This window comes from Lytechinus variegatus, chromosome 8 (assembly GCF_018143015.1).
Source record: "Lytechinus variegatus isolate NC3 chromosome 8, Lvar_3.0, whole genome shotgun sequence".
NCBI lineage: Eukaryota > Metazoa > Echinodermata > Echinoidea > Temnopleuroida > Toxopneustidae > Lytechinus > Lytechinus variegatus.
Window position 1 is genome coordinate 11,331,500 of NC_054747.1, and position 13,582 is coordinate 11,345,081.

A 13,582-nucleotide genomic window follows, 5' to 3' on the forward strand; every position below is an offset into this window, starting at 1 on the left:
CATCTCATGAAAATGGAAACTAAAGAAACCTCATATAAATGTATCATTTGCATGACCTAAATTCTAATCTCAATAATTCCTAATTTTATAGTCACTAGACACTGCGGATGCATAACAAAAAAAATTACAAACAACTTCAGATCATTCAGTATGATCTATTAACAAATCGAAAATATGAAATTTAAAAAACTTGTCATTAGATTATATTAAACTGTTAACTTTTAAAACTGGCGAAATGGAAGCATCACAGAATATGAAGGGTATTTAAAATTTGTATTCCTTACATCTTAACTGTAACATGCTTAATCGAAAATCATTTTAAAAGACGAAAAGGACTATTTTTGGTAGGACTAGGTCTATTCGTTGATCATGCAGGATTGGACCAAGAGCCAGAAGGAGTCTGCTGCCCGGAGCTGGAACCCACGGCGCCTCCTCTTTGGATCCGAGACGCCAGCTCGCACTTCGGGATGCCCCGAGAACTCTCTCGCAGTTCGAATTGATCCACGAAGTCCTGGAAGGCATTGCGACTGCACACGACATCGGCCTTGCATTCACCGTAACCTATGAAGAGCGACGTAACGGGAAAGGAGATTTATTCAATTTGAGCTCGAAGAGTGATGTTTAGTGTTTTAGCTTTCAAACACCAGATTTGGAAATTTTGTGATTTTTTTTTTTGGGGGGACAGGTGGGGAGCCCCTGCCCCCACTCCAGGACTAATGCAGAAAAAAGCAATACAAAGAAGAGGTCGTGGTTTTAGTGAAGAAAAGGGCGAAGAACTTAAAATGGAATATGATATAAAAGACAACCTTGGTTAAGATATCAGCTTTGATACAAAGTGTTCAAAGTTCATTGACCCTACAAGACATTTGATCATAATTATATGACCCGAAACTCGTGCAAAACAATCACCAATACTTGTTTGTTTTTCATGCAATACAACCCTTTACATTAGACGCTATGATAACATTACAAATCTTAACCTTGATTAAGATTTCAATGATATTAATTATGCAAACTAAAACTCGTGCAAAACAAGCATTGATACTTCATCATCCTTAAATGTATGTTACGTCCTGTAAGTTTCATGAAATTAGATCAATATATCTCCAAAGCAATAATTACATTAAAAAAATCACTTTGGTGATGATTTCAATTTCGATACCCCAAACAAGGGCGCCGGAAGCGGGGGGGGGGGGGGGCAGGGGGGCACTTGCCCCCCAAATAAAATTTTTGGGGGGCAAAACGAGATTTTGCCCCCCCAATGTGCCCCCCTGAAAGTAGAAAAATTATAAATTATTTAAGGACAAAAGCAAACGAAGGCACTTTTCTGCCTGAAAATTGTCATTTCCATTGTCAAAAATGAAAAAATTTTGCCCCGTCAACATTATCATAGTAAAGCCTCGCGTCTTCCGACGAACAGTACCTCTGTGAAACATACCTTTGATAAGCCCCTTTTCCATCTTATTACAGTGTGATAACGTTTAACCTTTTAATGAATACATTTCAGACTAAAAGCGAATGGCAAATTGATAGTGGTCCACCAATGATTAGGTTTATAACTCTATGATGCTGGCTGTGTCGTCTAACAAACGCGCGGTCGCCCAGCAGACCGGACCCGATATCACAAACGCGCGTGAACAACGTATGGAATCTATGTCGTAGCTGTCAAGCCCAGAAACCATAACATCTCGAGAAACCTGTTTCAATTATTTCATTTTCAACTTAATATAAATTGAGTTAATACAGTGCTAACAAGTCAGTGCCCTAAAGAAAATACCAAGGTCATTTCAACTCAATATAGACATGTTATTTGAAAATTACACGCAGAATAATCATGTGTAGAGGATTATAATTTATAATTTGTGAAAATGGTGAATCCCACTCGAAAGCAACTTGAGATAATGTTTAGACATGAAAAAAATAAAATCATTTGTGAAAGTGTTTTCTTGACCGGACTCATTTCATCCGAGATATGAATAAAAATGTAAATAAAGAATATAAAAGAAAAAAATAAGCGTTACAGTACTGCTCTACTATAAAAAAAAATCTTAAGATATTTTCACAGCCCCGTATTTTCCTCTATTCCTTTTCATTGGCATGATTGGAAGGCGTTTTGTCTGATACTATTTCAGCTCATATGACATAGCACTTATGTATTTTAGATTTCAAAACTTCTTCCCAATACCTGTTACTAATCAGATCGAGATGGCAGCTATGATCTCTGGTTCATCCCAGCTTTTGTTATTCATGGGCGTTTGCAAAAATAAAAAAACAATCCGGGAGTGGGTGGGGCTGCAAGACCTAAATTTTCGAAGAAACTTAAGAGCGAGGGGGTTTGTGATGGGGAGCTTGAAAATTTTCTAGAATAAAATTGAAGGATTTCGTGCACACTTTTGGTGAATTTTGTGAATTTTGCCCTCTCGATCGGCGGCCCCGGCTGCGTACGGTCATGTTTGTCATCTTTAAAAGGCCTATATTACATTGGTTTGAAACAATTTCGTTTGCAATAAGGCTCGGAATTTGCTGGAACTGCGACCCTGATCATGAAGAAACACCAGTCTGGGTCAGAAGGGAGGAAACAGAAGGAGCAAAAAGAACTCCAAGACTGTTTAATTTGAAGAAATTTATTTTTGAATGCTCTTAGAAATGCAACTTTTATACTCCATTTTTACACAAAGTCCTTACCGTGGGGGGGGGGGGGGTCCCACAGCCTCTCCCGCTCGATCGCTTCGGTATCTCACACTGTCAAAAATATTGTGCCCCCTTCGGGATTTTGCCCCCCCAAAACTGAAAGTGTTCCGGCGCGCCTGACCCAAAATATTGGCAAGTTCATTCACCTTTATGAACTTTGTCCTTGTTCATGTGACCTGAAACTCATACAAGATGAACAGTACTGCATGAAATCCTTGCGCCCAAGTATCGTGAAATACGTGTAGGACAATATAGGGCCTACTTTCTATTAAGTAATGATGGCACTTCAAAGACCTTGCTTAAAACTCCAAAGTTGACGACGTCGCCGCGAAGCTCCCGCCGCCGGAAAACGGGGCCAACACTCTCGCCTTGCTAAGAAGGCAAGACAAAATCACAGAATCACAACTTACAAATGATAAAATTCTCTGTTTTAGTATTAAGATTTCACTCGTCACAATTCCAAGGCTTTCAAACTTCATCATGCCTTTGCCGTAGATGGCGTAGTTGCCAAAACTGCGTTGACAGCACTGAACTAGAAATACGTATTTCTAGTTCAGTGGTGGACAGTGCAGAAGTGTGTAGCTTCGAAAGTGAAAGACTGATACTGATTTCAAAATATGACACTGACTCAACGCTGCATTTCATCAGCATTTTTCATTCTACAAGTTGTAAGGGAACGTCTTACAATGAGCTGCGATTGATGTGATCAACCACAACTATGGAAAGCCAACATCTAAAATGCATACGGTATTTGTTGAAAAAACATTCTAGATATATGCTACATATTCATAACTTCAAATTCTTTTTCTACAAAAATCAATGTGCTTCTGTCTGTTTACAAAGAACAGTGTGTACAATTATAATATTATGACTTTGGTAGATTTCCATGAAGTTTGTGTTGATCGGACTCTTTGTAACTCTTTGTAAGACGGGCCCCAGATCTGACAACTTTCTGGTGCCGTGTCAGATAAAAAAGGGACTTGTCAGATATTTTGATATATGATATTTTAATATCCGACAAGTCTTTTCTGGAATTGCTCACCATGGCCCTGTCTTACAAAGAGTTGTGACTGATCCGATCGACTACAACTGTATTGATATCCATCCATACCATATTTTTTTTCTATAGGACATTTGCACAATCTCCATAGTGAGCAAAGAGAATCACACTGAATCTTCAAGAGAGCAATGAGTGTACACTGTATATGAATACAATATATATATATTATACTGAAAACATTTTGAACAAATTTGCATTTCAGATGTTGACGTTGCTGGCCATCCATACTCGTGGTTGATTGGATCAATCGCAACTCTTTGTAAGACGGGGCTCAGGGGCCTGTTGCAGAAAGTGTTGCGTTTAAACGCAAGCCAAAAAACAATCGCAATTCCCAAATGCGCGCTGTTGATTGGTTGAAAATCAAGTTGCGCATGATTTTTAAAGTTACGATTGATTGGAAATCTTTCTGTGACGGGCCCCAGGTGAGCTGATTTTATATTCTTGCATATATTGGATGGGTTTGTTCATCTTGAAAATATGTATAGAACTTACTCATTGCAGCTCTAGGGGACATGAAAGATTCTTCAATGTTGAATGGTCCACATCCTCCATCCCCGGAACAAGAACAGCCCCGTGTCTTCTCACAGATACACCGTAGGCAGTAATCAGACACTGTTCAGAGGGGAAAAAATATCAAATTAGATATGCATTAGAATCTTTAATTGGGAATCTATCTAAGGCCTATAAACAAGAAAGAGTTGATCTTTATTGTTTTGTCACTTGTTAATTATTTATGCTGAGCTAGTGGAATATAAGCAGAAAAAAAATGTTTAAAAACTCTTTCAAACAGATGGATATGGGTTGTCTAGTACGGAATAATATAGATGTGCATGTGTAGATATAATAAGAGTCGAATGTATAGCAGGGGTGGATTCAGGATTGTCCGGGGCTTCATCCCCTGAAAACACCCAGCAACCCCCCCCCCGAAAAAAAGGCATCAAATTGTATCAAGTTATTTCCACTCATTCACGGGTGTGTGGAGGATACAAAAAAATTGACGCAATCTCACTCCTTCGCCACACCTCCTAGAGGAACGGATTTCCATTGGTTGAGTGATATGAGAGAGCTATACAAGCGCGTTTCTAATTGGACATTGATTAAAATATAGGTGTGTCTTACAGAGATAAAATAAAGATAAATTGTTCTCAGAATACCAATTCGGAAAGATTTTAAGGGTATTTTATGTCACTGATTTTAACAGAGATAAAATATTTTATTTTATCTGAGATAAAATGGATCTCAGAATACCACACCAGGTCATGGACGTTAAGTCTGGCCGCAGGTACTTCTGATGAAGTAAATACTATCTAGCTTTACTGAAAATCAGCCGATCTTTAAAAATTATGTTTCAAATTAATTCTATTGATTCAAATTTTTTGGTAGAAGTGGTATGACGTTTAGTCTAACCTTCTTAGAACAGTGACTTGTCATATAGGCCTATTTTCAGCTGGACAAAAGTCTTGTCGCGATTTACAAATCATTCAGAATGAATCAACAAACTTCGTTTCTGACATCATATCGACATCAAAGTGACTGCAACACTGGGAATTTAATCATGCTGTGACTACTTTTGGCATGTTCGGCCTTGATAACAATTGTCTGGGAGGAAGTCGTTCGGTCGGTAGTGTAGGGATCAGGGGAGCATTTCATCAACATTTTCGTCCGACAAGATGTCAGCTCTGACATCTTTCCTCAGGGGCGTCGATCCATTTTTCAGATTGGTGGGCAAAATCATGAATCAAATTTCCAAAGGCGCTCGATCACACAAAACAAACAAACTCACACACACACATATGCCTATATATATGTGTGTACATATGTATGTATATATATATATATACACACACACACACATGTATATATCTCACCAACAGATTAATGCGAGCGCGAAGCGCGAGCTGAAAATTTTGATATTTTGATCAAAAAAAAAAATTGAGTTTAATGGACGTTTTTAATAAAGAACAAGATATATATATCCAACAAAAGATTGTTGCAAATCGAGTTCTTTTGAGGTTTAGAACTGAAAACGGGACCATATTCCCCTATTTAATCATAGAAAGTATAGGTTTTTGTTACAGAAATGATGCGAGCGCGAAGTGCGAGCTGAAATTTTTTTATAGTCCAATCTAAAAAGTGGACATTTTGAGCACGATTTTAGACGAAGAACGAGTTGTGTATCTCAATCTCGCTTGCTGATTTCTGTGTAACATTACAATCTTATTTTTATTTTTAGCACATGTGGAATTATTGGGGGGGGGGTAAAATGATATGTTTGCCCCCCCCTCCATCCACGATATGCCCCCCAATAATTTCATTGGTGGGGCGATCGCCCCCCCCCCCCATAATCGAAACCTCTGTCTTTCCTTGATTATGATTGAGAGGCATTGTTACCATAGTAAATGTCAGATAAAATAGTACTTGTCGGATAAAACGTGTGACAAGTCCTTTCATGAAACGCTCTCGGGAATGGCATAGAAGGCGGCCTCAGAAGCGATCCATCCACTCCCCCCCCCCAACAGTTTTGGCTTCGATTTTCATGTAGTCCTCCTTCTTTGTGCTCCATAAATGCTTGATAATGTTCATGTCTGGATACTGTGCTGGCCACATAATCTTCTTGAACCTTAGAAATTTCTTCAGTTGGTGGAACTAGAAGTGCGACAAGAAGCTCAGTCCTGCAGGAAAAATCTGCCCTTTCTCGTAGGTTGGAATGTAGCTGGAAGTCAGAATATATTGATAATGCTGTCAATGTTCTCATCTACTCTGCATCTATGTTTCTTGCACCACCATATCTGGGCCCCGTTGCAGGAAGAGTTGCAATCAAACGCAACTCTAAAAATCATGCGCAACTTGATTTTCAACCAATCAACAGCGCGTATTGGGACTTGCGATTGATTTTTTGACTTGCGTTTAAATGCAACTCTTTCTGCAACGGACCCCTGATGTAGTCCCACACCATTATTTTCCCATCTCCAAATTTGACGGTCTTCTGGGTGTACCTCGGATGGGTATACTACTTGGTCGGCGGCAGTGCTGACGACGTTTGGGATGTGTGTAAATGGAGGATTCATGATTTTTTTCTTTATTTACTTCCTTCCTTTTCTTCTTTTCTGTATTCCCCCCTATTTTCTCCCCTTATTTCTTCTTATCGTTTTCTTTCTTTCTTTCTGTTTTTCTCTGTTTTCTTTCGTTTTTTTCCCTCGACTTTCTCTTGTACTTTCCTACATTTTTTTTAGTTTCTTTCCTTAATTCTTTTTCTTTCCTACTTTCATTCATTCTTTAATTGTTTCTATGATTTCCTTATCCCCTATTTTCTTAGTTTTCTTTCTTTTTCTTTCCTGCATTCCTTCATTCTTCTATTCATTCTTTCTCTTATTTTTTCTCTTTTCGTTCGTTTCTTTTCTTCATATAATTTTTCTTAATGTTCTCTCTACCTTCTTTCCTCCCCTTCATCTTTCTCCTATACTTTCCTTCATTCTTCTGTTCATACTTTCTTTTTCTCTCTTTTCCTTCCTTCCTTTCTTTCCTTCTTTTTTTTCTTTATTTTCTCTCTTCGTTCTATCCTCCCCGTCATCTTTCTCCCATACTTTCCTTCATTCTTTAGATCTACTTGATTCTTTTCTTTGTCCAGACATGAAATGAAGATGGTCCCGAAAGTCACTCATTAGTTGTTGAGATGAAACAGACTCTGTAATCTGGATCAGTTTTACAAACTCTGATTCTGAATAAGTTTTGGAGCTAGCCTAGGCCAGGGGAAGCATGCAGAATAATTTCACAAGATTGAATACGATCCGAATATCAGCCCTCGATCTAGACTAGATCTAGGCCTAGATCTAACGTTAGCCTTTAGGCCTAGGCCTACTCGTTAGTCCGTTGTTGGATTAGGTCTACCTTGGCTTCGTCAGTGCGGAGTGATCAAAACTAATAATTGAAAGGTTCTACGGTAGGCCTAAGTTTAGTTAGGCGAGGCCAAAATAGAGGAGCGAGGTTTGTCACAGGCAAATATGGCATGGATGTGCATGTATCTGACCTAAAGAGAGAATTGGATTGGCAGCCGCTTCAACACAGACGGTTTGTATCCAGACAGACGTTGCTCTACAAGTCTATCCATGACCGAGTCGCTATACCCAGACCTGAGTACATTACTCAACCAAGGAAGGCCCTAAAGGGTCACCATAGACTCTCCCTCTCCAACATCAGATGCAACACCGACACCTACCGTCATTCATTCTTCCCGAAAACCATCCGGGCTTGGAACCTTCTTCCCCCTGATGTCATTTGTTCCAAGACCCCTGAGACATTCAAAAATAAACTGTGGGATACTATAGTGAAAGGAATAATTACTCTAGTCCCTCCAGCCAACTGCAAAGTGGTGGGACTCAACTCCAAAATGTACTAAAAAAATATTGAGCTCTCTCGATCGCTAACGTTCTCATTGGTCATCAATATCCACTTGAGGATCAGGAACTTCACAGATTCAGATTCAGAGGCCTTTTTTTAGGCCTAACGTTTTAATAATAATAGGCCTATAGGCCTAGACCCAAACGATAGATCTAACAGTTAACAGCATAGCATAACCTTACTGCGGCAGCCCGAGCACGTCTGAAGACGTGTCGAGGTCCTCGGGGCAAAGCATAACCTTACTGCGGCAGCCCGAACACTGTCTGAAGACGTGTCGAGCCTCGAGGTCCCCGGGGGCGGGGCAAAGCATAACCATAAACATCAAACTTACACGATGCTGATGTATTGCTGCTCCACATCGTAACGATGAAAATGGTTAACAATAAGATCCTTATTTGTGATGCCATGATTGCCACAGATCTTTCGATGAACTTCTAAATTCTAGACGAACAGCAGCTGCAAATCCAAACTCCGCAAGCGTTAATTTTTTAAGCAAGTTGATAAAATAAGGCAAATGTCGAACTAGTTAGGCGCTCGCGGCTTTAGTATCTTTATAAGCGCGTAAGCGGTGCGTACGCAATCGATAAACGCGCACCAGCTTAGCTAGACGATAATCATTTATCGTAAAAAAAGGTAAACAAAGAAATACTTAAAAGAGGTAACAAATTAGACTCTGATTGTATCCATATGTGACTCAAAAGATCAACATTATAATGGGGCATTGGATATCATTTGATCATTTTGATCTATCAATCAGTCGATAGAGCCTTTCAACGATTTCTTCATTTTATTTAGAGCTATGTTTTGGGCTTTCTGCGGGAATGTGTGAGGAAAACTGATTTTTCCTAAACAAACATAGACACTCTCTCGCGTATTAATATGCTAATCAATGGTGCGCGTGCATGCGCTCGCGCTCTAGATTGATAAGATAAAAAGGGAGCTATAGTACCCGTACGTCCGAGCGCGCGAGCGATGGTGTTTGTTTACCGATTGCAACTTGATCTATCTAGCCTACAGTCTAATTCATAAATTAGAACGTTGCAAGACTCGTGTGGTAGAAATGGGAAAAGTTTCATTGTTAGTTATTGTTATTTTTGCCTGCTTTGGATTTTCACTTGGGAAGGTTTCGTCAAAAGGTAAGGTTTAAGTGCCATTAATGGCCCAATGAATCTCGGCTGGCTGTGCATGACATCATATCAAAGGGATATAACACCTTCTTCTCGCTTACTGGAACAAAGCAAGGAACTCTACGCCTGCTGCCACCAATATGTACTCATCTTTGGAAAATGTTCTGCATACCAAGAATGCTATATGGGATTCAGATTATCCAACTTACCAACTACATGCTGTCCCGTCTGAACAAGGCTCAATCTTTTCTTTTTAAAAGAGTGCTTGGTTTGCCAAGGAGTGCGGCTGACGAAATTGTTTATTTATTGCTAGATATCCTTCCAATGGATAAGCGAATCGACTATGAAATTCTCCTCTTACTTGGGCAATATGCAAGCCTTTCAGATGAGCGCACTGAAAGAAGAATCCTATTGAATGGTATAGCAAACAATACACCATTGGTAAGACGCTGGATAAAAATTCTCAATAGTTATGAGCTTCCAAGTCTCACTAACATCCTTAGAGAGCGCATTCCATATAAAGTATGGAAGAAGATAGCAATGGGAAAAATTTATAAACAACACTATGCAGCCCTTGAAATTGCAGTTGCTAAAAAATCTTCTCTAAGTCTATGGTCGGGCATGACCCAACGTAATAAAAAGAATTATTACCCAAAGCAAGTCTCCAGCCCTCTCTTGAGGGAAGCTATATCCATCAGAGCTCAATTATCCTGCAGTACATACCCAACGAATAGAAGATTATTCTCTCTGAATCAAAGTACCACAACGTCCTGCAAGTTCTGCCACTCCGAACTGGAAAGCGTTGTACATTTTGTTGGAGAATGCCCAGCGTTTAGCACACACAGGAAAACACTTCTACACTTAATAAAAGAAGACGAGGAACTGCAGTATTTTTCTGTGTATTTCAATGATCAAGAACCTCAACAATTTACCGCTTCCGTCCTGTTTCTACCTGACGTCGAATTAGCAGATTCCTCCAGAAACGACCTTAACCTACTTGTCTTAAATTTCTTGCATAAGATTCACCTCTCTCGATCTACCTTACTCTCACGTCAAAATATGTAACGCTACCATTAATGCAGTATCAAACTGCGGATCTCCGATACAGCGGAGGAAGGATACAGAAGAAGAAGGGGGGGGGGGGGGTGTCCGGACACGTAACAAAATTGAAGCCTTCCTCTTGTCTTCGGATTAAACAAAAACTGTGCATTGATCATTGATTAGTGCTAATCATCATCAATATTTGTTCTACATAATATTGTCTAACATTTTGTACTAAAACATTAAAGAGATTTGAATTGTGAACTTTTCCAAATGGCTGTTTAAAATCGACTGTCCGGACACCTAACAACTTTTCTTCTCTTGGGGAGGGAGGGGGTGCGCATACATTCCGTAAATTGGAGTGAAAGTGCGCACCCCGTGGAACCCACGCCATGAAATATAGTGTGTCCGGACGATCAATTTTAAAAAGTCATTTGGAAAAAATACAAGCGAAGTTTCCTCAATTTTTAGTACAAAATGTTATTGTTAGGAAATAGAACAAAATTGAAGATGATTACAAGTATTGAATTCATATTTTTAGTGTAATCCAAGGACGAAAAAAGAAGGCTTCATAAAGATAAACTATCCGTATATACACCCGACCCCCATCCTATAATGATAAAAAAGGACCAAAATGCGCCTTTCGGAGTGATGATCCCAAGGTTTTGTTTTGTTTTGTTTTTTTCTCAATTTGGGGATGAAAGCCAGCGGGACAAAATTCTGATTAAAACCCATACCAGTTGAAGGTCTCGTTGTAGGGTCTAATTGCTGATCGGGTCCAGTCGCGAAATCTTTGATTCTCGGTAACAAGTCTAACAAGTTCACATCTTTGAAAGATCATTTTATGTTCAATGATCCATGCATCTGGTTGGTCGAAAGTAGCTCCAGGGCAGGAGTGGATCCAGAATTTTCCAAAGGGGTGGCCGGGGGGGGGGGGGGCACATATTTTGGAAGAAAAATTGACAAGCAAAAAAGAAAAACGTTTTTAACCAAATATTAAGGATATTTCGTAGCCGAAAAAAACAAACATGACAAAAGAAGGGGGAACATTTCTGCTTTAATGGTATTTTTACAATACAAATTTTAATTTTGCTTCTCAAAAGGGCACCGGCTCCACCCCTCCCACTGGATCCGCCAGTGCTCCAGGGGAGCGTTTTATCAAAAAGTTTGTCCGACAAGTTGTCAGATCTGACATCTTTCCTTGATTCTGATTGGATGAGAAGCACGGTTACCACGGTAACTGACGGATAAACGTCCGACAAGTCCTTTCATGTAACGCTCCCTGTGGCCCGTAACACAAAGCTTAGCAATGATCGTAGAAATTTTTTTCTACAATTGATTCCATTGGCTACAATGTACAATCAACTGTAGAAACCAAGCATCAGATCAATCGCTAACGGAACCTAGGCCTTGTAGACCCAACCTAAGAGTGTGTTACCATGGGCAACGGTCGTAGTTAACACGAAAGTTGCTTAGCTGTGATCCTTAGATGTTTATAAAAAAATGTTGGTTTTATTTTTCTGTGATGTTTGCAAATGTCATATTCTTTTAACGCGATATAAGTGATCTTAATATGTTTATTCCCAACAACAGGTAAATACCAACCGGTTCCAGCCAACTGTATCCGATGTATCTGTGAAGCCGAGTCGGGTTGTAAACCGCCCTATCCGTCATGCCACGAGGAGTACACCTATCTCCCATGTGGCCCGCTAGGTATCTTTTATATCCAATGGGAAGAGGCTCTGGGGCTGAACAAAACCATTGGCAAATGTAAGTTGATAATGCCGATGTTGCCAGAGAAAGAATCTATTATTTCAAGGTTGAACACCCGAGTACCGGTTGCCAGTTTTAAAAATACTTAAAAACTAGTGTGACGTTGTCACTTTTGTAGAAACCAGGGAAGCGTTTCATTAACATTTCTGTCTGACAAGTTGTCAGATCGGACAATCTTCCTTGATTCTGATTGGCCGAGAAGACTGTTACTATGACAACTGTCGGATAATTGGACTTGTCAGATGAATCATCCGACAAATCCTTTCATTAAATGCTTCCCCGTTTGGCAAAGTTTCTGCAGTTGTGACGTTATGAAACGGGCCCCAGAACTTGGATTGGATTGCAAACATAACGTGAAAAATAATGTTGTTTTTAAATAGAAAAATTTAATAGGCAGGAGATGATCAAGAAACATTGTGTGAGCTTCTATGCTTGGTCGAAGTTTGAACATTCTTTTTTAAATATCCATCCACTTTGCTGAAATTAGGTCCAATATACAATTCAAGTTTTTATTTTCAAGAACAAGCAAAGGAAAACAAATAATGTTAACAGACGTTTCTTATATATCTTTCAAATTTCAAACCGACAGCTTTCGAGGAATGCGCCTCAAAAAGGAAATGCAGCGAGAGGATCTTCCAGGCGTACATGGCCAAGCACAAGCCGAAGAAGATACGATACTCCGATAGCAAAGGGCTCTGCGAGTACTACTCTAAGGTCCACAAAGGCGGCCCTGAGGGACCCCGCCTGGCGCCTACCAAAGCCTTTTGGGATAAGGTGGCGTCATGTTTGGATAGGCTTGAATTAAACCATGCAGAACTCTAAACACTATCATCACCTTCTTTTATTGGTTATCATGCTTAGTACTGTTATGGCGAGTCACTACATCTCAGGGATGGAGCGATCGTAGAAGAATGTGCCGGTAATAGGTCGTCAAAAGTGATGAAAATAAACTGAGGAATTTCCTCTGCTTAGAAAAATATAAAGCTTCCACATTGTTTTTCATGTTCCGTAAGCCTAAAAAAAAAGCAAAAAAAAAAAAAAAAATACAAAACACGAATTATTATATTATCGATCATACTTTATAGGCCTATATACACAAGCTTACATCAAGGTAATGCTGATATTTTCACTTACCCTTAAATGTAACTCTTATTTCACATTTGAAAGATTATACTTAAAAAAACCATGTAAACATGGTAAAAGGGAGCATTGTTGAGTCTTTATATAGGTGGGTGGCATCTAATTGCAGAAAGAAATTCAAATTTCTACAAAATTATCGATTTTGCAATAGAGATTTACTATGACCTGGGGGGGGGGGGTGCAAGAAATATTTGCAATCAATTGCAAATTTCAGATTCAAATTTTCAAGTGTTATTATTTTTGTTTACTAAGACGATTGAGCAAATTTCCAGTCGGGAATGGATGGATTTCCATGCAGTTTAGATTGATTGGATCGTAACTCTTTGTAAGACGAAGCCCAGGTAGCTCTTTT

The 13,582-nt window shown here is 39.4% G+C and overlaps 2 protein-coding genes across 2 annotated transcripts; one reads left to right on the forward strand and one right to left on the reverse strand.

Annotated features, from left to right (window-relative positions):
• Window positions 1-367: 367 nt before the first annotated feature.
• LOC121420647 (lysozyme 2-like) lies at window positions 368-8,508 on the reverse strand. Its single transcript, XM_041615311.1, has 3 exons — window positions 8,481-8,508; window positions 4,244-4,363; window positions 368-561 (listed from the first exon to the last, which is right to left on the reverse strand). The coding sequence occupies exons 1-3, from the start codon at window positions 8,506-8,508 to the stop codon at window positions 368-370; spliced, it is 342 nt and encodes a 113-aa protein (XP_041471245.1).
• Window positions 8,509-9,209: 701 nt separating this feature from the next.
• Window positions 9,210-12,912, forward strand: LOC121420648 (lysozyme-like). Its single transcript, XM_041615312.1, has 3 exons — window positions 9,210-9,285; window positions 11,911-12,087; window positions 12,680-12,912. The coding sequence occupies exons 1-3, from the start codon at window positions 9,210-9,212 to the stop codon at window positions 12,910-12,912; spliced, it is 486 nt and encodes a 161-aa protein (XP_041471246.1).
• Window positions 12,913-13,582: the final 670 nt, after the last annotated feature.

Coding starts and splice junctions, on each gene's coding strand:
- LOC121420647 (XM_041615311.1), bottom strand. CDS start 8,508: ATGTGGAGCAGCAATACATCAGCATCGT. Junction 4,364..8,480: donor CAGCAATACATCAGCATCGT/GTAAGTTTGATG, acceptor CCCTCTGAACAG/TGTCTGATTACTGCCTACGG. Junction 562..4,243: donor GTCCCCTAGAGCTGCAATGA/GTAAGTTCTATA, acceptor CGCTCTTCATAG/GTTACGGTGAATGCAAGGCC.
- LOC121420648 (XM_041615312.1), top strand. CDS start 9,210: ATGGGAAAAGTTTCATTGTTAGTTATTGTTATTTTTGCCTGCTTTGGA. Junction 9,286..11,910: donor TGGGAAGGTTTCGTCAAAAG/GTAAGGTTTAAG, acceptor TCCCAACAACAG/GTAAATACCAACCGGTTCCA. Junction 12,088..12,679: donor GAACAAAACCATTGGCAAAT/GTAAGTTGATAA, acceptor TCAAACCGACAG/CTTTCGAGGAATGCGCCTCA.